Genomic DNA, 27080 nt, shown 5'->3' on the forward strand with positions numbered 1-27080 from the left:
CACTTGTTCTGATACTTTATACACTTTACTGATGCTGCTGTATATTGGAATTTCCCCTCGTGGGACTAATAAAGGAATATTGAATTGAATTGAATTGAATTGAATTGAATACTGGATTTTATATCATTTGCGCACTTGCTTGCTTAAGTTCTGTCATTTAGACGGAGACAAACATAACAAAACTGGAAGGACAGATTGGTGCAAAACTGAAGGAAGACTGAAAAAGACAAAAGAGGCAGTGAAGGGAGGGGAGTGAGGGAGGTGTGTAACAATGTCTAACTGCATGCTGATCTGCGGCTCTCAACCTTCCTCTCTGAACCTGTTTCTGTCAGCGTGAAGAGCACAGACGAAGCAGAGCGGAACAGGATGCAGGCTATCAAATGTGTGGTCGTGGGAGATGGGTATGCCATTATTTTACTTCACCTATACTGTTAAAACTTCAGCTGCCTTCAGGCATTGAATCAAGAATGTTAGCCCAGGTGATGCATGATGGGAACGGCTGGCCCTTTGGCTCATAATTTAAGGCTATCTGCCAGAAATGCCAAAGACTTTCAAATGGCCTGAACAACCTTGACTGACAATTTCATCAACTTCCACATGATGTGGCGGTGTGGTATGATGTTCACTTAACAAACTTAAGGCTAGTGATGAAGAACATGGTCTGTTCAGTGTCCAATCTTAACGTGTGTGTGTTTGACAGCGCTGAGTCAGAGTGAGGGTGCTGGATGGTGCAGACCACCACATGCAGGAAAATGCTGTAATGCAGCGAGCGAAGAGCACAGACTCTTTAATGTAGATGAAGATCCAAGAAATGCGCAAAGAGTGGCTCATGAGACACAACAAAGGTTTAAATGCTCTCTCAGAGAACAAGTCTGGACAATTTGTCACCAACCACATCACCCTTGAACAAGGGGCAAAAGGGCCTGTGGGGAAACTGGAGAGAAAATGCTGCAGAGAACAGAAACATTTACAGGTGGCACAGAGGGACTGCATGTCTATTTCACTGTGTGTTTGAGCTTACTGCTGCAGACCGAATGTGACGCTGTGATTTAAAACTGTAGAGTGGAGAAACAGGGGGAACGAAATCTGTAATGACATTTTGGATTGTTTTGGTTAACTTCAGCACATTACGTATATATAAAACAGTGTCTATGAAGGTAAGGTGATGACTTCAAGCCATGATTTGGAGTTGAATACACTCATAAACGAGGCTGTCCTCTGCCTGCCTGCAGCAAACCAGTGAGAAGTGTGATATTGTTATCGAGCCACAAGGGCCACAAAGGGATGTGGAAGAATGGGTCAACAAAATGTGGGATTTTAACAAGGGAGACAGCTACAGGGTGAATGTTGGCTTCTTTTTAACCATAATTACAGTCATTTCCTGACCGTAACCAAGTGCTTCAATGAAGATGCTCAAGTATTAACAAACAGGTTTATTTGTGAACCAGCGTTTTCGTCCGTCAGACTGCGGCATCACATCAGAACCCTCGGCATGCCTTCCCATGCATGTGCATGAAATATACAAGACGTGGATCAACTGATCAAAAATCTGATCTTTTGTGTTACTGGAGGCCTAAAACTCCACAGAGAACCTTTAACCAACAGCAGCTCTTGGTTGGTCAGTAATTCCAAACTCCTACCTTTTAGGAAAACATTGCTCCACAGAAGTGAGTTCATTTGATGGAGTGATGCAGTTCTAACAAAGCATGGAGTCTTGGGTTTGACTATTTCATTCTGTGTAAACACTACACAGACTGAATAGTTTGAACAAGCTGCTAAAGAATACATAACTGCTTGAGTCACAAACTCTTAAATGCATGGAGCATTAACTGTTCCACCGGTTTGCAGACAGTAATGAGAGTTAATTGTAGACCTACACACAGTCTTTTAGAAATAAACTGTGTCAACATGTGTCCCATCAGTGGAGGACATAATGTGAGGAATCTGAAGAGAAGACCTGGCAGACAGCTTGGCACTCTGCCCAGTTTTAAACCCATGAACCAGCCTGGTCTCATGCCAAAGCATGCGATAGACCTGCCAAACTAGTGTCAGTGGATCAGAGGACAGCGTATCAGTGTCGTGTGTTCACTCGCCTTGTCATGAAAACTACACATGTACGGACTTTCAGAGGGAGACCTGGGTTTGGATGGGTTCATGGGTTTAAAACGCACTGCAACCATCACCTGAAATGTTACTTTGAAAGTCAGTATTTTCTTGCTTGCAGTCTTCTTCCCTGCCTTCGCTGGTGCATTGTAGCATGTCTTGACTGCCACCTACTGATTAGCAGAATGGTGGTGACAACATGAGTATTCTCATCAGCGACTGAGCGATCAAGTGTTCTACCTAAATGCTAGCTCAGGGAACTTCGTTGAAGAATTAACAAATTTTCTTCTTGACGTTAACAGAAAATTTAAGTCTGTATACATCACGTTTCCTCCAGAACATCTGTTCAGACGAGGTGTATAAATATATAAAGAGAAGGCTGCAACTGAAGTAGCGAGCCAAACACAATTGAACATGGGTCCACACGAACTGCTGTGTGTCTTGGTTTCAAATAGGATTGGGAGTTGTGCCAACGTCAAGAAAACAACTGTGTATGAGGAAATAATCTAATTTTTTTGAAACGTATCTCTTTTTTAAAAAAAGTGATAATCTGACATGAGGTTGGAAGAAATGCTTTGAAGAGGGAAAAGACAGCATTCTGCCAACACTGGGAGCCTTAAACCACATGAACCACTGGCTTGATTTCTCCTTTTAAAAACACATCCTCGTGTATTCTGTTTAATCACAGCATCTGTCATTGCTACTATTACATTCATACTCCTCCCATGTTTTTTTGTTTTTTTTAACCACACCGCCAACACAAAGGCAAGGAGAAAACACAAGCAAAGCATCAGCAGACAGCTCAGCACGCTTCCTAGTTTAAGACCTGTTTGGTCTCATGCCAAAGCAACAGACCTGTCGATCTAGCAGAGGACAGCGTGCCAGCGTCAGTGTTTCGCCTCACCTAGTCATGCAAACTATGCATGCAGTGTGACTCCACTGTCACAATGGAGACTTGGGTTTCATTCCAGTGTGAAACCAATCATTACTGCTGATTGTTTTAAGGAAGTAGTTATTTTAAACCAAAGCATCATGTTTTCCAAAACCTGGCCAAGTTGAAGCTGGTGGTGTGAGTGATTCCTGCAATGTGCTGCACTGCAATGAACAGGTTATTGGATGTAATGCTTTCTCACTTCTAAAGTGTGATATGCACCTTTATTAGTCTGACAGCTCACTCATCTCTCCTCTTCTTTTCCATAGCTGTGTCCTATTTCATTTCTAAACACTAAATGAATGAATAACACTGAAGCACACACTCAAGGATGATCATTTCTGTGTGCTGATGATCCTGTGTGAGTTGTAGTACAAGGAACCCCCCCCCCAAAAAAAAAAAAGTTTCAGTGTGACTGATGTGTGTTACTGCATGGGTTAGGCTTAGACTGCATGTCCCTACAAAATGCACATATATGGTGATTTCTTGTATAATCACAAACATTTATCTATTGTATATACTGTATACTGTTGTTCATATGTAATATTGAACTGGGACAAAGGTTACATCTCCTGACAAAGTCCTGCTCACCTCCTGTCTTTCCTTCCATCATCCACTCGAATAGCCTGAAATGTTGTAATTGTTGTTGCTATTGTCTTTTAATAATGTCTCACTGTGTGTGTTTCTACTTGTGTGATTTAGAGCGGTGGGTAAAACATGTCTTCTCATCAGCTACACAACCAACGCCTTCCCCCGGGAGTACATTCCTACTGTGTGAGTATGACACACCCACACACTCTCTCCCTCCCTCTGTCATAAAGTACATGACATGTACAAGAAGACAACTCTCTCTCTCTCTCTCTCTCTCTATTAACTATTCTATTTTGGTGCATTACGTCCATAAAGGGGAAAACCATAGAATGAGACACATACAACTCATACATTATTTCAAAATAAAGATCCACATGCCTACATATTAGAAAATAAAACACTTAAATAATGTCGTCTGCGTGTTGCTGAATGGCATTAGTGTGCAGATATCTGGTGGTGTCTAACACTGACTGCCAGCAGCAGCACAGAAAACACACTTCTTTCTTTTTTCTTTTTTTTTAAACCAACTGAAGGTGTGAGATTACTGTGAATATGCCCAAATAGAAGACAAGGAAGCAGGATGTTGCCAAAACAGTTGCGTGTGTCCATCACAGTTGCATAAGGAAAAACTGAAATGATCAAAATATGAGCTACATCTGCACCTCTGATGTTCGTTTTTTTAAAACACTCAAAGGGTCAATATTGAACCTGACAGTAATTGTATATGTTTTTCATGTTTCATGTGTAGCAAGTGTACATACAGTAAAGGAAAGTGTAGGAGCTGAACATGCTCAGAACTCTGAAAATGATAAGTGAACATCAGGAGAAGCCCCTCAATGCTGCCCCCCTCACCATCCTCAAAAACAGTGTTTCCACTGTGGAAACCTTAAGCTTTCTGGGACCCACTATCTCCCAGGACCCACGGTGGACTTCAAACATAGCCTCAATTCCTGAGTCAGCTCAGAAAGTCCCACCTGTCTCAATCCAGTCTGTTCTATGCACACACATCATCGACCGGTTTGGATCTCCCGCCAAACAGGACGAGAACAGACTGCAATGAACTACAAGGACTGCTGAGAAAATGACTGGTGCACCTCCAGACTGAGGAAGCAGGCATCACTGCAGACCCCTCACATGCTGAACATAACCTGTTTTTTTTTTTTTGTATTTTTTGTCCTTGTTGAGCTGTATGTCCTTGATTCCCATGCCAGTACATTGAGTGCGATGTTTAAATCTGAGCCTTGTATGTGGACACACACTCAGCCATTGAAGCTGATTCTGATTGTGGCAGTAACTCACAAAGCTGACAGATGAGACTGTAGTGTTTTAGTGTGACCACACAGGGGCTGTCCTGCTTGAATATTGTAATCATGGGGAGGGTTATTTCCAGTGATGAAGGAAGTACTCATATCTTTTACTACAGTAAAAGTAAATAGCAGTATCAAGTGGCAATACCAATACCATTGTAAAAATATCACAAGTGACAGTCTCGTGTTCAAAATCCTACTGAATATTAAAGAACAGAGGTATAATCAGCAAAATGAACTGAAAGTAACAAAAGTTTACAACAATGTATCATATGTTACAAGTTTGTCTTAAAAATCATCTGCAACATGATGAGTTACTGTAGTTTTCAGACTAAATGTACAAAGAGCAATATTCCCTCTGACTCACTGACTTAATGACCGATCGCTCACTGTCCCCCCACAGATTTGACAACTACTCAGCTGCTGTGACGGTGGATGGAAAGCCAGTCACCCTGGGCCTCTGGGATACAGCCGGACAGGCAGACTACGACAGGCTCCGCCCACTGTCCTACCCTCAGACGGTATAAACATCCTAACTAACAAAGGCCGCAAACATCCAGAGATTTTCATTGAAAATACTTTGAACCTCATGAGAATGTGGACTGTGATTAAATACAAGTATGAAATAGAAAAGGAACAGAAAAATATAGAATATATATAGTTTATACCTACATAGAAATAAAAACAATTACAGTGTGACCAACAATACATAAAGCTACAGTAGGTAGCTTGTATAAAAGTAATTTTTTTGTGAGCATTCATTCTCGACCTTGGAAATTGTTTGGCAAAAATGTCTTTATCACAGGGTCCACTAATTCAATTCAATTCAATTCAATTTTATTTGTAATCACATCTTGTGGCCTTCACCAGCAGATGGCGTTTGCTCAGTTCTCATCAAGATGGTTTAGTTGCTAGTGTTGGGTATCATTCTGTCACAGGTGTAAGATAACAAGTGTTTCACCATGAACTGCATAAGCTTTGGACAGACATAGCCTCAGTCTCCATGCGGTCAGATCTAGCATCTAATCCAGCCTCTCATCTCACTGTGAATCCATCCAGGATGTTTTCCTGATCTGCTTCTCCCTGGTGAGCCCAGCATCCTTTGGGAATGTCAAAACAAAGGTGAGTTTGGTCTCTGCAGCACGCCATCAAAATAAACAGTTGGCTTCTTTTATGCAGATATATTTTTTTAGAGGATTAACTCAATCAACAGTTGGTGATATTTACAGAAAAAAGTTACTGCCTCTTCGGCCACACTTGGTTTGCTGAATCAGATGTTTGGTCGATGGTTTGCATGTGAGTGTGAGACAAAAAACAAACAAACAAAAAAAAAAGAGCAAGAAAAATATCAGGGATTGCAGATATTCCTGTGTAAAATAGACTGAGGACACATGTGCTTGCATGATATTGATTAAGATTCCTCTTGAGAAGAGCAGCACACTGCATATGTTGCAAACCTTTCATGAACAACACACTCATCTTAAGGGCTTACTAATTTTTTCAAAACATCCTGCGTGGTACTGGTGCCCAAGACTCCGCACCCCAAGGACCTCAGCAGCTACAGGCCGGTGGCACTAACATCCCACCTAATGAAGACCCAGGAGCGGCTGGTCCTTGTTCATCTCCGCCCCCTGGTGAGCCCATTGCTGGATCCACTTCAGTTTGCCGACCAGCCTGGCATCGGGGTGGACGACGCCGTCATCTTCCTCCAACACTGAGCTCTCTCTCATCTGGAAAAACCTACCATGAGAATCATGTTTTTTGATTTCTCCAGTGCTTCTGAGGGACAGGCTGAAGCACACCAGGGTGTACCATCACCTCACACACTGGATTCTGGACTATCTCACCAACCGTCCACAGTATGTGAGGACCCGGGACTGTGTGTCCGACCTGGTCGTCTGCAGCACGGGGGCACCGCAGGGAACGGTCCTGGCTCCTTTCTTCTTCAACCTCTTCGCTGCAGACTTCTCATACAACACACCCACCTGTCACCTGCAGAAGTTCTCTGATGACTCTGCAATCGTCGGCCTCATCACAGATGGGGACGACAGAGAGTACAGAGAACTGACGCAGGACTTCGTGGACTGGTGTCAGTGGAACTGCCTCCAGATCATGCAGAGAAAACCAAAGAACTGGTGGTGGATTTCCACAGACGAACACTGTGCCCCCTGATACTGGTGAACATCCAGGGAACGGACATCGAGAAGGTGACATCTTATAAGTACCTGGGTGTTCACCTGAACAGTAAACTGGACTGGACTCACAACACAACCGTACTGTACAAGAAAGGCCAGAGCAGACTTTATCTGCTCAGCAGACTGAGGTCATTTGGAGTGCAGGGGGAACTCCTGAAGACCTTTAATGACACTGTGGTGGCATCAGCCATCTTCTATAGAGCGGTCTGCTGGGGGAGTTGCATCTTGACGGCTGACGGAGAGAGACTTGACAAACTGATCAAGAAGGCCAGCTCTGTCCTGGGATGCCCCCTCGACTCAGTGGAGGTGGTAGGAGAGAGGAGGATGATGGCTAAGCTGTCATCCATGATTGAGAATGACTCCCACCCCCTGCAGGACACTTTAACAGCACTGGAGAGCTCCTTCAGCGAGAGACTGCTTCACCCAAAGTGTGTGAAGGAACGCTATCGCAGGTCCTTCCTTCCTGCAGCAGTCAGACTTTACAACCAGCAGAGCTCCCAGTAGACCACACACTCACAAGACTTTCAAACTGACTGCACTATAGCACACATCAACTGTGTTCATTCATACTGTGAAAATATTTAGCTCAGGTGAATCTCAACTTAAGGTGCAATACATCAATCTTTCAGTCAGGTGTATTATTACTCCTGTGTGCAATATCAATACTCCAGCCAGGAGTGCTATCAACCAATGTGCAATGTCAGTACCTATTGTTGTCCATATTTTTCAATATTACTTGTTTATATTGTTTATGTGGCTTGATATTTAATGTCCTTTTTACTGATGCCCTCTATTTTTTGCTATCCGCTTTGCTGCTGTAATTCCGGAAATTTCCCCACTGTGGGACTAATAAAGGAATATCTTCAAGTAAATCAAGACAGTTAAGTTGGAAAGCTTGCAGATTACACCTCAGGACAGTTCTCAAGTCAGCTGAGACAAGCCCAACTCAAGCCTCAAATCAAGTGCGTCACTTATCAGAATAAGTCTGGGTCAAATCTCAAGTAATTTTTGGACAATTCCAAGTCAAGTCACAAGTCACAATGCTTGTCCTTCGGGAATGATGGCTGTTAAAATGACATCTGGCATCTGTGTTAACAGTGTTTTTACACCATCATTTTCTATGTAAGTCAAGCACAGTCTTTAGGGAGTCCGTTCTCAAGTCTCATGGCAGTCAAGACCAAGTCAAGTAGCAACTTCTTCATTTTTTTAACTAAGTTAAGTTTAAAGTCTAAACTGGTGTAATGTCAAAAGGAAAACACACTTGATACGTGAGGTTCAAAAACTTCCACAAGAGAATTTCCTTATTGGCTGTGACCAAAATATCACGTCAGAATTTGATTTTGATTTATTTTAATGATGATCAGAGGGAAAGGTGCGAGGAAAGAGAAAATAGTGACCACCTGGGTGAGAGAATGAGCAAAGAATTTTGAGAAGTGTAAAGAAGAAAAGAGGAGAGTGGAGGCAGCCAGGACAGGTCTGAAAATGAAAACCTCATTGAAGTTATTTGGAAGTTGGGGCTGAAACAATGTGGAGCCTAACATCAACCACATTTTCATCTCATTTGCTTGCATTGTAAATCATATTTCATGATCATTTCAGAAACCAGGCTGACTCCATCATCCACCTTTTTGTACATCTTCACTTCTAACTTTCTCCTTGTCTCCCTTCACCACATGTTGTTTTCTTCATCTCTGAAACATACCTTCACTTGGTGTCTTCACCTGTCTCTCCTCTCATTTCATGTTTGTCTTCAACGCTGTCCTCTGCCAGTGGTACCCTGAGGTTGGCCACCACTGCCCCTCCACACCCACCATCCTGGTGGGCACCAAGCTGGATCTGAGGGATGAGAAGGATACCATTGAGAAGCTGAAGGAAAATAACTTGGCACCAATCACCCAATCTCAGGGCCAGGCTCTGGCTCAAGAGATTGGTGAGTAATGCTCAGGGGGCTCTCCCAGGTCTTGTATAACAGAAATCTGTAGCCTCCCTGACTGATGAAGGCTTGAAACGAAGCGGTACCCATGGCTCAGTATGTGATATGACCCAGGCTACTGTTGTAAAGATAAATGAATCACTGATTATTGATTTATGCATTGCTTTCTGTGAATGCTGCCATGACTGTGGTGCTTTACCAAGTGATTAAATGAAAGTGGCTGCTCATGGTTAACCTGACTTGTCGGAAAGTTTGCTACACAGAGCGACCAGGGAAGTCATCCTAGACACTGTTTGACACTTTAAAAAAATACCACAATGAACCACTTTACTGTATCAAGGGCTTCAGCCAATCAGATCAAGGAACCATATGACGTAGTAGGAGAGTGAAACTCTTGCCAGTGCCAGTTAGGAGAAGAGTGAAAACATCTTTTCTGGCAAGAAAAGCCTCCACTGCCATTCGCTGCTCTTCTTTCAGTAAAGAAATACTCTGCAGTTCCGATGTGACGGATTCTATAGCGGGCTCTATGCTGACCTCTTTCGGAGCTGCCACTGTTAATGAACAGTGATCGCGTATGATCTCATGATCTTGCAAATCCAGCTGCCTCGCAAGGTGACAAACACAGAAAATGACCACCTGACTTTGCCGTAGCTCTACAAAGCACTGCAGCATCCGTCAGCTCGTTGTTTTGGTTTTGTGGTCAACTTCAGAGTTTATGTTCAGTCTTATGGCTCTCATTAATCTTGTTTCCTGCCGCAGCAGGTAGCTGCTTCTATGTCTCAGATGCGGCATGAAGAGTTAATGATGTTAAAATCCATAATATTATGATTTTATTCCCTATATTTCAGATTTGCCTTCGCTTTTGGAATGACTTACAAAAGCATAGTCAGATATTCATGGTTTCGTTGATCCTCTGGAGGAATTTTGTCACGGAGTAGCGATATGAAAAATTAACTAAATGTGATTGAGAAGCTGAAGCTCACTAGTTTCCCAGCTGCTTCAGTGGCTGTTCCATCACTGTATTTCAGCTTACATGTTCTGTGGGATGTCTTGCATATGTATCTCTTTACAGAAAGGGCTATAAAATCGCACTGGTAACAAAGTGTTAATGTACAGATTTATAATTTCAACTTGCCTACTTCAGCCTACCTGCCTTAGTCTTACGTTTCTAGATGTAGTTTTATTGATGTGTGTTATTCTGTTTCCTTGCTTGTACGTATAGATGCAGAAAAGTACCTAGAGTGCTCAGCCTTGACCCAGGATGGTCTGAAGACTCTGTTTGATGAGGCCATTCGGGCCGTGCTCTGCCCTAAAAACCCTGTCAAGAAGAAGAAGGGATGCTCACTGCTGTAAATGGTAAGATTGGTGTAAACACAGAGGAAGAGGAGGAGAATGGTCAAACAAAGAGAGTAGAATGATAGTAGTAAACGAGCGAGGGGGAGTGGGAGGGCTCATGATGTCTGATTCGTTTGCTTTTGCAGTTAAAACGCGAAATGTCTGAATACCAATTTTTTAGAATAAATCTACATGTGGATGCAACAGACTGCCCATGTTCACACAGTATAGATTCACCCTGTTGGCTTAAATGTGAGCTGGGAGTAGTATGCCACTCTTTTCCAATGTACCAAAATTCTTGCACACCACACTACATCCCATTGTCCTGTTGTCCAGCAATATATATAGATGTCATGTGCAGCCTTAAATAATGAGTAGAGTATTTGTTAATGAGTGCAAAGACAGTGATGCAATAAGATGGTTTCATCTTACAACTGTTGTTTTGAGAGTGAGGAACCATGATAAAACACAAGGATCAGGAATGTAGTTTTTACATGAGCAGGGAGCTGAAAAATGCTGTGTTTGGATAAAAGTTATTGACAAATGTAAGATTTGTTATAATATCCCAATAAAACACATTTGATCAAGTAAAATATCTGCAGAGAAAATGTCATTTCATAAATGCTGTCGTATTTTGTAAAATGCCGTTGTCTTCTGAAACACTGCTGTGCTTTGACCTTCAGGGCCACCGTCATCTAAAACTCAAGGATCACTCAAGTCGGTAGGATTCATTGTCTGGTACCATTAATGTCTGGTTATAACAATTCATAGCAATCCATCTCACATTTATTGAGGTATTTCAGTCCGAATCAAAGTGGCGGATCGACCAGCAGCCATGCTGCAAGGACAGCTCACATAAGAATTCTGAGGATAAATTTGGATTGATCAAAAAAATTATGTCAGTTCCAATTGATTCTCTTTAAAAATCAAAATAGACACTTTTATTTTGAAGATAAAAGTGTCTAATTGAGGTGGACTGAGTCAGGCTGACTTGATGGTTGCTAACATTTGGAGCAGAAGTCATGAGTGGTTAACAGGGTGGCTTTGCAGCAGCATCCTGAACAGTATCTGACTGTAAACTGTTGGTTATTGAAACTGATGTGGAACATCTGCACATTGACTAAAATACAAAGACAACCTCAATAAAACTCAATATTAGCAATCTGACAACACAGTCCAGGCACAGGATGCACGTTACAATAGGGACATTTTCACAATAGAAAAGAATTTAGGAAGACAAAATTATACACAGTGTTCAGGCAAAAAGGTATTTCAGGAGTTTCTCACGGTTGATCACACTAATGCATCAGCTGTTTGCCTAAGAATAAAACATTTTCACACTTATGAAAGTAAAATGGAAATGTGTGAAGGTCAAGTCAAGCAAACAGCTCCTCGTGGCTGCATATGCTGAGAGTTTTACACGTGCTGATGAAAACGATGCAGAGGCGCCATCTAGTGGAATATCTCAGGTATTGTTTGTATGATCATGGGTGTGGTGTGATGTTGGATGTGTTTGCATATTGCTGTGACTTAGCTTCCGTTTTTCACTTTACAAATTCAAATCAGACTAAAAGTTCGTGAATTAAACTGAAACTGTATTATAAATGTGTGTGTGAAGATTCTAATCTGTCCAGGAGGTCATGGCACTTCTAAGTGCTTGAGGTTCTACAAAAGGATGTCTACTTGCCTTTGTAAGGCACTTAGAAATATTCTGCTACTACTACACCTAAATTATGAATAAATGATATGTGTGTGTGTTGGGGGGGGGGGGTATGTTTGCGTATTTAGGTGGTTTATTTTCCATTAATTTCTTTTTGATCATCACAAATCAAAATGAAACTTAAATTTAAGACAAACTACAAATGTGTGTGTGTGTGTGTGTGTGTGTGTGTGTGTGTGTGTGTGTGTGTGTGTGTGTGTGTGTGTGTGTGTGTGTACACACATGCATGATGATTGCAAACACACAAGCTAACAAAAGAGGAAGTTTGAAATAAAGCCCAGTCTTATTGTTTCGGCATCTTCCCCCTTTCAAAACAGTCCCCAACAACCTCACAGCAGCACTTTTCCCCTGCAGCAGTGTCTTTCCCCACATCATTCATCACATTTCCAATTCATTTCATATCATTTGCACACTTGCTTGCATAAGTTCTGTTGTTTAGAAGAAGACAAACACAACAACAGCGGAAGGAGAGGTTGGTGCAAAAATGAAGGAAGAGAGACAGAAAAAAGAGGCAGTGGAGGGAGGGCAGTGAGGGAGGTGTGTAACAGTTTCCTGTAGTTGCATGCTGATCTGCGGCTCTCAACCTTCCTCTCTGAGTCACTTTCTGTCAGCGTGAAGAGCACAGACGAAGCAGAGCGGAACAGGATGCAGGCTATCAAATGTGTGGTCGTGGGAGATGGGTATGCCATTATTTTACTTCACCTATACTGTTAAAACTTCAGCTGCCTTCAGGCATTGAATCAAGAATGTTAGCCCAGGTGATGCATGATGGGAACGGTGGGCCCCTTGGCTCATAATTCAAGGCTATCTGCTAAAGACTGAAGCGCCTTGATTGACAGTTTTATCTACTTCCGCATGATGCGGAGGTGTGGTATGGCGCTCACTTAACAAACTTAAGGCTACTGTGCGCTTGCTGAACGCAGTCTGTCCAGTGTCAGGAGTGAATCTTTAGGTGTGTGTTTGACAGCGCTGATTCACAGTCAGGCTGCTGGTGCAGGCCACGACATGCAGGGAAATGCTGTAATGCAGCCAGTGAAGAGCACAGACTTTACTGTAGATGAAAGCCCAAGAAATGCCCAAAGAGTGGCTCACGAGACAGAAAATAAAAAAAAACAAAAAAAAAACAGAACGGGCAGACGGAAAAGCTCGATGGAGTTATACATGTTTGAAGTCTTCAGTCAAACAACCTGTTGCATTTGTGGACTCTAAAGGCTTAAATGCACTCTCACAGATCAAGTTTGAGCAATGTGTCATCAGCCACATCAGAAAAAGTAACTGCTCCACACTTATCGTGATGGTGGTCTACCTGGACATTTTTATCACTGCCTGACTGTGGAGTGAGGACATGTTTCATTCAGGCAAGGCAAAGCGTGACAGTGAAGCGGTGGACGGGCAGGTACTCTACATGCTTTGACGTGATACCGGGCAGCGGGAATCAGTCACTGCCAACTGATTTGTTTTAAAAAACTGCAAAAACTGATGGAAATATTGGAGTAACTGTTGAAATATCTGAAAGGAGAGCTGGTGGTGTGAGTTTTCGGCCAGGATTTATTATTTCTTGATCAGTTTGATTTGGTAGAAGCTAAAACGTACAATCATCCTGCAGCATCTGCAAACTTCCTTTGCTGTACACAGCAGCAGTCTGAGTTTGAGCCTTTTAAAGGAAACACAGCAGTGCGTTGTCCATGTGAACACGTTTGTCTACGTATGTCTCTGAAGAGAGACGTCAAAAATGGGTTTTTAGCTTCCAGTAACACAGGATTGAAGAGGAAGTTGGTGTCAGGTTGGAGAGAAGTCTGCCACCTCTCAACAGGTCACTCTGCACATTCAGGCTAACAAGCTGCTGATTTATGATATATATGTGATATATATGATGATATATGGCTCGACTGTAATGCTGGCGTGTTTAGGGTCCAGTGGGGTTTTCTTGTAAATGACCAAACCTTAAGTGCATCCTTAAGGTCTGACAAAGGTATCTAGTGACTTCCTTCCTCATTAAACATTTGTTTTTTTTAAGTATTTTAAATCCGGCATTGTTGACGTCTGTGTTGACCTGCTTGCAGTCTTTTCTTCCCTGCCTTTCTGAATAAAGTGTAAAATGTAGAAACCTGAGAGCAAAACGCCAGGCAGGAGCAAACAACACGGTACAGAGAAAGTAAGAAGATGTTTGGAGACACTGTGACTGACCGGCTGATCTGTGAGCACTTAACTTGCCAGCTGTAGCGCTTTATCAACCGGCCCTTTGGGTATCAGTACGTCACCAAACCTACGGACCACTTACAAATGTGACGACACACATTTCACATTCTGGTGTGAGCAGGCTTTAAGCTTCTTCAGGAGAAAACTATGTTTGAGATGTAACTCATCAAGGTGGAATACACAACATGAAACAAGCTCATGATCAGCTACTTTACAACTTTTCTGCTTCAGTGTAGTCGAAGCTATTTGACTATTTACTGTGATACAGGATGAAGTGGGGTGTCTCAAACACAGAGGGAAGACGTTAGAAAAAGTACGTTCTTGGAATAGTTATGAAATTCCAACCAACGGGCTGATATGAACAAAGAGAGAATAAGATGATGAGATGTGCAGAAACAGAATAAGGGTGAAGAATAAAGAGAGAAACAAAGACAGACTGAGAATAAACCTGCTTTGAAGAGTTTTCAAGCTACAACCAGATAATGCAGGTCAGCGTAAACAGGGGACAGAAAAGTTGATGGAAAACAAGATTAAGAAGAAAGAGAGCGAGCGCGATCAGACGTTGAAGTCGCCTTGAAAGCTGCGTTTGGCTGGTTCCTGTTTTCAGCACTAAGTGATGCTTCTGAAACAGATCACTTCCTTTTTGACTCACACACAACCCCAAAACACACACATGCTCGCACTTCTATACTTCTGAGAGCCGTCACTGACAAAACACACTGTTGAACCCATAATTGTCACCTCAACCATCACGGTCACATGCCGTCATAGCTCACCTAAACCTTACTCTGTACCGTACAACCACCCCGAGAAGTGCCAACCTGACAACATGTCATCAGACTGACATGTAAGACTCCACCCGGTCCTCACAAAGACACACACACACACACACACACACACACACACACACACACACACACACACACACACACACACACACACACACACACACACACACAGCTGGGTGGCTCATGAGTCATCTTGTTCCTCGGCTTCTTTTTGAGATGAGAGCCTGTTTTTAGACTCTTGTTTTTATTTTTAATCAGAAAAGGTTCAGCATCACTAAATGTTCTTTGCTTTGTGACTCGTCTTTGAACAGCCAGTCCGTCCACATCAGTCAAAGATAGATTTCTCAGCCGTACGCAGAGCTTGTTTTCCACGCAGGCATTTTTTTACTCGCCCAAATCAAAGTACGTCTGCTGAGTTTAGTTGATGCTAAATCGAATTCAACAGGGCTGAGGAGAATATCCACGTTTGTGTTCGATGGCCGTGTGTGAAATCACGCTGTCGTTCTCATGTTCCTCTCGGGTTCCTCTGCAGCTGCAGTGTCTTCTGGGCCGATGCGATATGGCCTGATCTTTCTAAAAAGAGCTTCAGCGGTGGAAATCCCCTCTGCCTCTCTGCTCGGCGTGCACTGATGATGATGATGATGATGATGATGATGATAAGGATGACGCCTGAATCATGCATCAATAATAGCTGCTATTCAGGACGGACTGTAACCTTTTGATTGCGCCTCTCACAAGCTTACAGAGTGCTGGAGATACCAAAGTTCCTGAAAACTTCATATGCAAATATTTAACATCAACTCAAGGTCATTTTCAAACCTTTTCCAGAGCTTTTCTCCCCATCTCACAGTCCTGATGTGTGGATGGTGTTTCAAGTGAGAACAACAACAAGAAACAAAGGCCATTCGTCAACAGGGACACATGGTACAATGCCGCCTTAAATAAGACCACCTGTTAAACTGAGACTCAGGTGAGAGTCAGGTGTGGTCAGCAGCTCCAGAAAAACCACGGAAATGGAAACTGACCCGAGGATTATTTTGTCAAAGTACTGTATTCAGTGTCACGAATGAAGTCATGCTGAATTTATGTAGCAATGGCCTTTAAAAGCAGATACTAGTGATAATTTAAGATAATGTTTACTTTTATTACACTCTTTTGTATATACTTGTTGTTTTCACTTATCTATAACTAATCTATCTTTTACTGGTGCTGCTGTAAATTGGAATTTCCCCTTGCAGGACTAATAAAGGTATGTTGAGTTGAATTGAATTGAATTGAACTGAATTGAAGTAAGCAACAGTCAGAGGCTACACAACAGTTTCCTGATCAAATTTGTTTGGTCAGGATTGTGTTGGTCTGGTTTGACCAGATTTGATTGACAGTGGTGTCTCCTGTCAACGAGGCCGACTGACACGAGCCATCGTCAGATTCATCTGATGTTAAATTCTGATTGGTAGGTGGAAATGGTGTGACCTTTTCCAACAAGCCCCTTCCTACTTCACCTGGCGTTGCTCTAACATTGTCGGACTTGTATTTTCATGCATGGAGCTATAGCTTAAGTCCCTAAACCCGCAGCCTTTAAACTGCCCTGGTGGTGAACTAGTGATCGGGTTCCTTGCAAGTTAGCTTCAGTCTGGATTTGCTCGGGCAAACCCGCCTGCTCTGGTCTGACTGGAGGATAGAGGATAGAAACCGTTTGCAGTATTACCTCCATCTACAGAAGAATCTGGACCTGAATCGAAATCTCAAAGGCAAACTGCAGGTAGAACATTGGGGGCCCTGAGCTGCCGGTGATCAGGTTTCAGGCTCTGTCCCTGCTTCGCTCTGTGTCAGGGCCTCGCTGAGACGGGGAACGAGTTCTGGCCTTATTCTTGAAACGCCGACAGGAACAAAGCAAGAACGAGGCCAGCTGATACATGTTGGATCTTCTCCTGCATGTAGCCGTGGGCTCTCGCTGTGGATGTTCAGACAAGCTGCTCGCTGCGCTCCAGTAATGAACACGTTATCGGATGGAATGCTTTTCACTTTAAAACCAACAGTGCATAGAACGTGTGACACTGTACATGTGATGACTGCACTATTATTAGTGTGACAGCTCCCTCATCTCTCCTCCTCTTCCTCTTCTCTACAGCTGTGTCCTAATTCCATTCTACACACTAAATCTAACCCGCTTTCGAGTTCACACTGAACTACACACTCAGGATGTCAGAGTCACTTCTGTGTGCGCTGACGATCCCACAATGCAATGCACAAAGCTGGAAAAAAATACAGTGCTGTTAAAACAGATAGAGGAAAACCCCAAAACAACAAACAGCATTAAAACCTTCCTGCTCTCCTCTAAGTCTGACTGGAGGCAGAGAGACTGATGTGTGTGTGTGTGTGTGTGTGTGTGTGTGTGTGTGTGTGTGTGTGTGTGTGTGTGTGTGTGTGTGTGTGAGTCTGAACAATATGGAGAACACTAAAAAGTAAAAACACACACACACACACACACACACACACACACACACACACACACACACACACACACACACACACACACACACACACACACACACACACACACACACTCTATAATGACTGTTCATGTTAATGTAAAATGGAATTGGGACAGAGGAGACGTCTCCTGATGAAGCCCTGTCCACCTTCAGCTGTCCTCTCCATCTTCCTCTCTAACAGGCTGAAACATTGTTAACGTCTCACTGTGTGTGTTTCTACTTGTGTGATTTAGAGCGGTGGGTAAAACATGTCTTCTCATCAGCTACACAACCAACGCCTTCCCCGGGGAGTACATTCCTACTGTGTGAGTACGACACACCCACACACTCGCTCTCTGAAGGTTTATGAAAAAACACACGTGTACACCTGTTATGAATGCACACTACATTACACAGTCACACACACACACACACACACACACACACACACACACACACACACACACACACACACACAATGATTAACTCTCGTAGAGTTCAGAACTTAATGTCGCAGTGCTTGTGAGTGAGGCATTGATTTCATTTTTATCCAGCCAGCATATTAATAATACAAAGAAGAAACCTTTGAAAAGTCAGGAGGTGTGTTACACATGAAATATTAAAATACTTCAGAAGTACAAGTTACAACAAAAAGACGAGAATGTGAAAAAAGTGAATACGATGCAGTAAGATAAAGAAGGACAAAACACCAGATATCTTAGACATAGGAAAACAGATCAAAGGTGAGGAGCGCTTTAGATGTCCCCTCTTAGTCTTAAACAGAGATTTCGGAAACACCAGACAGACGCTCTGCCTGTGAGAGCTTTGAAACCGTAAAACATTATGCTGAAGTCAAAGCCAGTGAACCAGTGAGGAGAGGCACCAACATGAGTGATGTGATGTTATCTCTGAAAACTGGAGGTGTGAGGTGACTTTGAACATGAGCAAACACATGACAGGGAAGCAGGACGTTGCTAAAACAGTTGTGTGTCCATCACAGTTGCATAAGTTCAAACTGAAAGGATCAAAATATGAGCTACGTCTGTACCTCTGAGGTTTTTTATAACACAAAGGTTTGAAGTCATTGCTCTTGATAGTAGTTGTGTAGTTTTTTCTGTTTTATGTGTAGCATCGAGTGAACATACAGTAGGTCCAAAGAGAAGAAAGAGAGAGAGAAAGAAAGAAACTCCCGAAGCTGACAGATGAGACTGTAGTGTTTCAGTGTGACCACAAGGGGGCAGCCCTGCTCGAATATTCTAATCTTTGCAGTGGTTATTTCCAGTGATGGAGGAAGTACTCATATCTTTTACTTCTGTAAAAGTAAATAGTAGTACTAAGCAGCAATACCAATACTACTAAAAACACACCTTCAAAATCCAAAGAACAGAAGTATGATCAGCAAAGTGTACTGAAGGTAACAGAAGTAAAAGTACTCATTGGGTCGAGCAGCCCCTCTGACAGTGTTATATCTATATGTAATGTTATATTTAGAATATTATTACTGTTGCATGGACACATGAGCAGCATTTTGGTTGCAGTGGAGCAAATCTTTTCCACATTACTGTTGGTAATGTATCAAACGTGACGTTGCTCATATGGATTCTATGGAAATCATAACCTGTAACATGACCAGTTACACTAGTTTTCAGACAAAATGCAGTGGAGTACAAAGAGCAATACTTCCCTCTGAAATGTTGTGGAGTTGAAAAATAAAGTAGAATACATGGGAATACTCAAGTAAAGTACAAGTACTTCAAAACTGTACTTAAGTACAGTTCCTGAATACATGTACTCAGTGACACTCCACCACTGCTCATGATGTGCTCACAGTCTTTAGTCTGAGAGGCAGACTGGTGCTCACTGAGCATAAAAACAGCAGGTTTAGGTTTAATAAGCCTCTTACTTTGCTAATAACATATATACATAGGTACATACATATTCCATATTATTATGCAAAGTATTTTTAAAGTTCTAGAAACACACAAAGGCTTTATTGTCAAACTGTGTTCAGTATGTCCTTCATGTTTTCTGTGCTGAAACGCTCTCAGATGACTCGTGTCTAATAATGAGACCCCGCCTCGACACGATGGCACTTCTATGGCTTTTAAAATCACAGGATTGATTCTCTCAGCAGTTCATGAAATGACAGACTGACTCACTGAGTGCCCCCACCCCCCCACCCCCACAGATTTGACAACTACTCAGCTAATGTGATGGTGGACAGCAAGCCGGTCAACCTGGGCCTCTGGGATACAGCTGGACAGGAAGACTACGACAGGCTCCGCCCACTGTCCTACCCACAAACGGTATATCATCACACACACACACACGCACGCATACACACGCGCGCGCATACACACGCGCGCGCGCGCACACACACACGCATGCACACACACATGCGCGCGCACACACACACACACACACACACGCACACACGCAAGTCTTCACCCCAAAAATCAATGATTTACATTATGGTGACCTGCATTTTGTCCCCACTTGTACAGCAAGTCCCCACATTGTGTGTAAAAAGATTTCCGTTCCCACGAGTGATACATGCGCGCGCGCGCGCGCACACGCGCGCACACACACACACACACACACACACACACACACACACACACACACACACACACACACACACACACACACACAGAGTTCATTAGAAAAGCTAAAATCCACTTTGTCTTCCGCTGTGAAAGCCAACAGATCTACGCGAGCCTGCAGCCTGACTGAGCTTCAGCTCATTAGACTAAAAGGCAGAAGGGGAAGGAAAAGAAAGGAGAAGTTACTGAGGAAGCCGTTTCATGTGTGAAAACAACCCAACAGATACCAGGCCGAAAAGAAATCTACAGAAAAATTCCTAGAAATGGACTAGCTTTGGTCATAATTATTGCAATATTGAAGATTTGTAATGTAATATTTGGAGTGAGACTTTCCTTTTATGGAAACCAAAGGAAAATCAACGTTTTGTAGCTTCATATTTATTTAATCCTAAAAAATGAATTTGAGCAGTAACATTGTTTTTTGGTGTTTTTGGTTGTTCCTTTTCTCCCAAAAGGATTGGACAATCTACCAAATCTCACAATATCGCAATAGAAATCCAGCTCGAGATTGCCGAGCTGTGACACTCTCTACCATGACATATACACTCATTTACACTCTCCCCTTGTTCAAAACTATAAAATGTGTTTGAACAGCAGAGGGCTGAATCACGGTAGTCAAGACTTCTGTCACCCTGAGCATGCAAGCCAAGCGCTGCGAAAAATAATCCCAACGAGCGAGTTATGGATGAACGAACAGACTGGAGATGCTTCATCGACCTTTAGAGCCGACGTGTGGCAACATTTCAGTTTATCCTTCTCAACAAGTGACAATGGCAGAAAGGAAACTGACAGTGGAAGGCAAAACAATTAGCAAACACTGACGACACAACACATCAAACACAGGAGCCAGTGGGCACATCAACACCTGGAAGAGCTCCAGTTTATATCTCATGGTCCACTTCCTTGTGTTCTCCGGAGCTTCTCATCACATCTTGTGGCCTTCACCAGCAGATGGTGTTTGCTCGGTTGTCATGGAGATGGTTTAGCTGCTATTGTTGGATATCATTCTGTCACAGGTGTAAAATAACAAGCATTTCACCATGAACTGCACAAGCTTTTGACAGACATAGCCTCAGTCTCTGTGCGGTCAGATCTAGCATCTAATCCAGCCTCTCATCTCACTGTGAATCCATCCAGGATGTTTTCCTGATCTGCTTCTCCCTGGTGAGCCCAGCATCCTATGAGAACGTCAGAGCAAAGGTGAGTCTGGTCTCTGTGGTACATCATCGTTTGTAACTTTTTATATCAAAGAAATGAAGTCATCTATATATATTCTCCCTTACAAATATATGAAATGGATGTAAAATAAAATCAAACTCAAACTGTCGATTCACAAAGTATTTCACTTCGTTTACATTACAGGTCCACGCTGAGCAAACAGAACATGTTACAGATTTCTATCGGCATATTGAACTTCCCATGATCAATGTTCAGTAGTGTTGCCCCTTAAATGAGATGATTTCATTTATATTTCATATATTATATTTCCCCTGTGTCACTGTGCAGAAGCACAGCCACCACTGCGTCCATTCACCTCACAGTCCATTTAGACCATCAGTGCAGAGTCCTGTGATGTCCACTCAAGCTTTAAACTCCAGGTCACCTTTCTTTTTTAAACGGTTGTTTTCTTACTGCTGTACGACAGTATGGTTAAGAGCTGACACTGTTCTGTAATGTCTGCTTTCTGACGGTTAATTATGATTAACACGGAACAAACTCCTGGGAAAACGTAGCCCTCAACCTCCGAATAAAGATACGGGTCGCAGTAGAGTGTTTGTACTGAAGTACAGAACCTGATCTCTCATTTTCAATTTCATCTGGAGAATTTAAATTGAATCAGAATCAGAATCAGAATTACTTTATTTATCCCCGAGGGGAAATTGTTGAATTGAATTGAATTGAATACAGACTGAGTCAGAAGGAAAGGGTGGCAAACACAGAAATGGCCAATGTCAAGTGTTTTTTCCTGATAAATTACTTCAATGATTATCATCAACTGATAAATGAGTCGGTTGTTTCAGCGCTAATATATTTTAGGTTCATCCATCCCTCGCTTCATATTCTCTCCTGGTTCATTTCTTTTCATGGTCACGAGTGGGAATTCATTCAGACCTTCACTCTCAGCACATTGAAAGAGCAGCACACTGCATATGTTGCGAACCTTTCATGTACAGCATACTCATCTCAAGGGCTTTCTGAGTTTTTCATGCATTGTCCATTTCCTGCCTTACGATGACGCAAGACTGAGCAGTGCAACAGAAGCACAGCCTCTGGAAGAGCTTTCCAGATACGACCTCTCTGAAAACCACTCGCTGCTCTTCAGCTCTATGACCGTCCTATAAGAACATCAATAAAAAATAACAAAGGAAATAACAGCAGGAATACTGATTAGATTTGTCGTCGCCTCATTCGCCTCTGCTTAGCTCGTCAGCTTAAATCCCATGTCGGTCACCATAGTAACAAGCAGCGGTACCATAGAAGTGGTTCCCACTTGATCAGTCGGTATGGAGGGAAATTAAAAGAGGAAATTGAAATTTCAGCAGCGGAAAGAGGGCTGAGGTTATAATTGTACATCAGGAAAACAAAGCTGTGTTTGGCCTTAAAGACAAACTCACCACATGAGCCACATGTGAGCGTGACAGGCTGCAGGAGCCTGAACGTTCGCCCACAGACACTGAGTACAGATGTCATCCGGTCACAAACTACAGCCTTTCTGGCTTCAAACGAACCAACTGCTCTCTACACATTCCTTCATTCAGCACTTTCAGAAACCAGTTTGTGCGTGTGTGTGTGTGTGTGTGTGTGTGTGTGTTGAGGTTGACAGCTATTGATAGCAAAGCACCTGCGCAGCTGAATGTCAAGCAAATCAGTCAGCAGTTAATGAAACGGTGGAACGTAGTTTAACCAGCATTCTGTTCACTCAGCGTCCATCCATCAACAGTCAGAGAGCATTCACTCTGCGGGAGAGCAACTGTTCATGGAAATGAGATTTTTCATCTGTGACACTGTTGCACAACAGAAAAACATCAATCAATAAAAGCTAAAGCAAAAAACGCATTACACAAACAACCCTGTCTGATGTGCTGGACGACCATGTGACCAGCGCTGACTGCAGCACTGACCCAGTGTAGCTTCCAAGTCCAAGTCTCAAGTCATTTGAGCCCAGTCTGAGTTTGTAGTGCCCAGTGGTTTAAAAATTCAGCTGCACAGTAAGACATTGAAGAAGGACGGACTCAAAGGAGCAGCAGTGTGACTGATGTGGTCTCAATGCTAACGTCAGTCAGCTGGCCTGAGAGAAGACGACGCACGAAGCAAAAACTGCAGCTGTGACTGAGACCTGTGGGCACTGACGCAATCTACTGAACTTTTCTCCTCCCTGAGGAAAATGATGGATGGAGAGAGGATGAAATAGGTAAAGAGAGCAAGAGGAAGAGGAGGGAAAGGGAGATATGAAGGGTGAAGAAAAGGAGAGATCAGGGGGAAAGGTGCAAGGAAAGAGAAAACAGTGGCCAATAGAGTGTAAAGAAGAAAAGAGGAGAGGAGGTGGAGGAGGTGGAGGAGGTGGAGGCAGCCAGGACAGCTCTGCCAATGACAACCTCTCCCATGTTCAGACATTATTTGGAAGCTGGGGCTGAAACTTGGATTTGCTTGAGCAGAAGAGCAAAGGTGGAGCCTACACCTAACACCAACCACATTTCCATCTCATTTGCTTGCATCTTAAATCATATTTCATGATCATTTCAGAAACCAGGTTGACTCCATCATCCACCTTTTTGAACATCCTCACTTCCAGCGTTCTCCTCTTGTCTCGCTTCACTCCATGTTGTTTTCTTCATCTGAAACATACCTTCACTTGGTGTCTTCACCTGTCTCTCCTCTCATTTTGTTTGTCTTCCACGCTGTCCTCTGCCAGTGGTACCCTGAGGTGCGCCACCACTGCCCCTCCACACCCATCATCCTGGTGGGCACCAAGCTGGATCTGAGGGACGAGAAGGATACCATTGAGAAGCTGAAGGAAAAGAAGTTGGCACCTATCACCTACCCTCAGGGCCTGGCTCTGGCAAAGGAGATTGGTGAGTAACGCTCATGGGGCTCTCCTGGGTCTTGTATCACAGCAGTATATATGGCTGACCATGTGATATTAGCCAGGCTACTGTGTTAAAGATGAATGAAAATATGGTCAAAGTATTATACGTTGCATATGACGTCAACTGAACTGATTTACCATTGATTACATGACTACATCTGAAAGCGGTTGCTCGTGGTTAACCTGACTGTCTGGAAGGTGATCCTTAGAAACTATTTGGAAAAGGGCAGCACATAGTAAATCAGATCAACACATCACATGACGCTGTAGGGGAGGGAAACCCTGGCTGCACTTCCCTCAGTGAAGAAATGCTCTTCAGCTCTGATGTAACTGATGTTTAACAGCATCTATGCTAACCTTTTAAGGGGCCATGATTTTTGTCTTTGAACCAACAACGATCTCTTATGATCTCACATATCCATGTGTGATAACTGTGTGCCAGATATTCATGGTTTTGTTGATCCTCTGGAGGAATTTTAGCGATATGAAAAAGTTGCTAAATGTGATTGAGAAGCTGAAGCCCACTACTTCCCCGGCTGCTTCAGAGGCTGTTCCATAACTCTGCTTTAACATACAGGCTCTGAGGGATGTCTTGCATACGTATCTCTGCACAGAAAGGGCTGTTAACCCTCACTGGTAACATACACAGTGTTAATGCACAGATTTATAATTTCAACTTGCTTACTTCAGCCTACCTGCCTTTCTACCTTTCTTTTCCTTGTACGTATAGATGCAGTAAAGTACCTAGAGTGCTCAGCCTTGACCCAGCGTGGTCTGAAGACTGTGTTTGATGAGGCCATTCGGGCCGTGCTCTGCCCTCAGCCCACCAAGGTCAGGAAGAAGAAGACATGCTCACTGCTGTAAATGGTAAGACTGGTGTAAACACAGAGGAAGAGGAGGACAAACAAAGAGAGAGTAGAATGATGGGGGGAGTGGGAGGGCTCACGATGTCTGATTCGTTTGCTTCTCCTGGATCTTAAGCCTGAATTCATCCCACACAGCTTCTGACGAGTCCTGATCACATACTGTGCAGCAAGAGTTGGCTTATCAGTAGTAAATCATTCAAAGCCCCCCCCCCCTTACCAAGGACACAGTTTCATGACCGCAGAAAGACCAAAAGCAAGTCAAATAGAATAGAGACACTCTGCAAGACAAGACCCAGACAAAAAGACCAAGAACCAGATGGACCGCTGTCTGCGAATGCTCAAAATAAAGACAAATTCTTCCAACGTGATTTCACAAATGGGGACATAATATGTGAAAAGTTCCTATTACAGCACTTATTAGAGTAATTCTTTCCAAGGAGGACACACACATAATGCAGTAAGATAGAAAATACTGCGTACATAAACAACCAACAAAAACTGAGTCCAAAGAAAAAAGGAGCTCACTCTTATCTTTTCATGAATTATCATAATAATTTCAGGCCTGAAAACATCCTGCTGGCGTTTCCATATGCAAAGGTACAGGGACAAGTTAAAGACGTGTTACAGGGAAACCATCTTTGCAGAACTGTCACGTCTTTGCTTAAAGAACTGTTTTGGTTCTCGGTGTTGCAGCAGAAATGATTCTTCGTGGATGTCCCACACGCACTGCCATTTCAATCTGCGCCTGTTAACGATGCTGCTGCAGATTCATGTGTCCTTCACTGTTTTTGATTCTTGCAGGATGAGAAAGAAGAGAGAGAGATCCAGACTGTTGACGCCGGGTTAAAAGAAGATTATTTGAACGTTCTGTTATGTTTCTAATAGAGAAAACTGCAACTAGATTTCCACCAGTTTAAAAAGATATCATGCTTTTGCAAGAATAAAACTGTAGCGAGCCTTTCTGTACAGCCTTCTTTGAGACTTCTTACAGCGCATTACAGACGCTGCACCAGGCAGAATGTCTCTGTAAAATACACCAATCTTTCAGCATATATCACTAAATGTGGATGCAACACGCACACTATGGACTCACCCTGTTGGCTTAAATGTAAGACTGGGAGTAGCATACTACTTTTTTCCAATGTACCGAAATTCCTGCTCCCCAGACTACATCTCACTGCCCTTTGGGGGCCGACAACATATACAGATGTGTTGTGCAGCTTCAGATGATGATAGTATTTGTTAATGGGTACAGAGGTAGTGTTGCAATAAGATTAGTTCAGAATTTCTTACAGCTGTCGTTTTGAGAGTGAGGATACAACAATGAGAAAATATCAGGAATGGAAGTTTTTATGAGCAGGGAGCTGAACAATGTTCTATTTGAATAACGGTTATTTACAAATGTATTATCTGTTCTGATATTAAAATAAAAGACATTTGATCAAGTAAAATATCTGTGAGTTGACTCTTCCCACTTCATGGCTGCCATGGGATCACAGTGTACCAGCTTTGTCTTTACTGCCTTCTGCGAGCTGCGTCATCTGCATGATTCCAGCTGTGAGATGAAGTGGACAGTGTGGAGGGTCTGTCCCAGGTAACCCTCACACACCTGACTGTATTTCTACTGCATCATCATCTGTCTCACTTTGCTTTCCTAGAGGGAAGACATCAGCACAGGGACATCAGTCTGACGTGTTTGAGCTCATTAACACAGGCTAACTGATTAACGGAATAAATGGAGGAGGTGTCTGCTCATGTGTGCATGTGTGTCAGTGCATTTCTATAAGGGAACAAATGATCCTGCATAGCTCAAACAGACTCGCTCATGTTTACCATGATATCAAGAGAAATATTCAAAGGTGGAGCTTTTAGTAGTACTTCTTTCTTTAAGTGAAGGTCAGGGAAAGGTCGTGGTTTCAGTTAAATGGCAGTAATGTAAACACGTCGT

General features: G+C 42.9%; 2 protein-coding genes across 2 annotated transcripts; both read left to right on the forward strand.

Moving 5' to 3' along the window:
- Positions 1–323: 323 nt before the first annotated feature.
- LOC139339423 (ras-related C3 botulinum toxin substrate 2-like) lies at positions 324–10413 on the forward strand. Its single transcript, XM_070975039.1, has 6 exons — positions 324–401; positions 3737–3808; positions 5336–5453; positions 5992–6054; positions 8898–9057; positions 10283–10413. Exons 1-6 carry the CDS (start codon positions 367–369, stop codon positions 10411–10413), a joined length of 579 nt encoding a protein of 192 aa, XP_070831140.1. The 5' UTR covers positions 324–366.
- A 2283-nt stretch (positions 10414–12696) lies between these two features.
- On the forward strand, positions 12697–26579 carry rac2 (Rac family small GTPase 2). The gene is made up of 7 exons (XM_070983279.1): positions 12697–12795; positions 17831–17902; positions 19765–19882; positions 21317–21379; positions 24093–24252; positions 24997–25133; positions 25934–26579. The coding sequence occupies exons 1-6, from the start codon at positions 12761–12763 to the stop codon at positions 25128–25130; spliced, it is 582 nt and encodes a 193-aa protein (XP_070839380.1). The 5' UTR covers positions 12697–12760; the 3' UTR covers positions 25131–25133; positions 25934–26579.
- The last annotated feature ends 501 nt before the right edge of the window (positions 26580–27080 follow it).

This window comes from Chaetodon trifascialis, chromosome 2 (assembly GCF_039877785.1).
Source record: "Chaetodon trifascialis isolate fChaTrf1 chromosome 2, fChaTrf1.hap1, whole genome shotgun sequence".
Taxonomy (NCBI): domain Eukaryota; kingdom Metazoa; phylum Chordata; class Actinopteri; order Chaetodontiformes; family Chaetodontidae; genus Chaetodon; species Chaetodon trifascialis.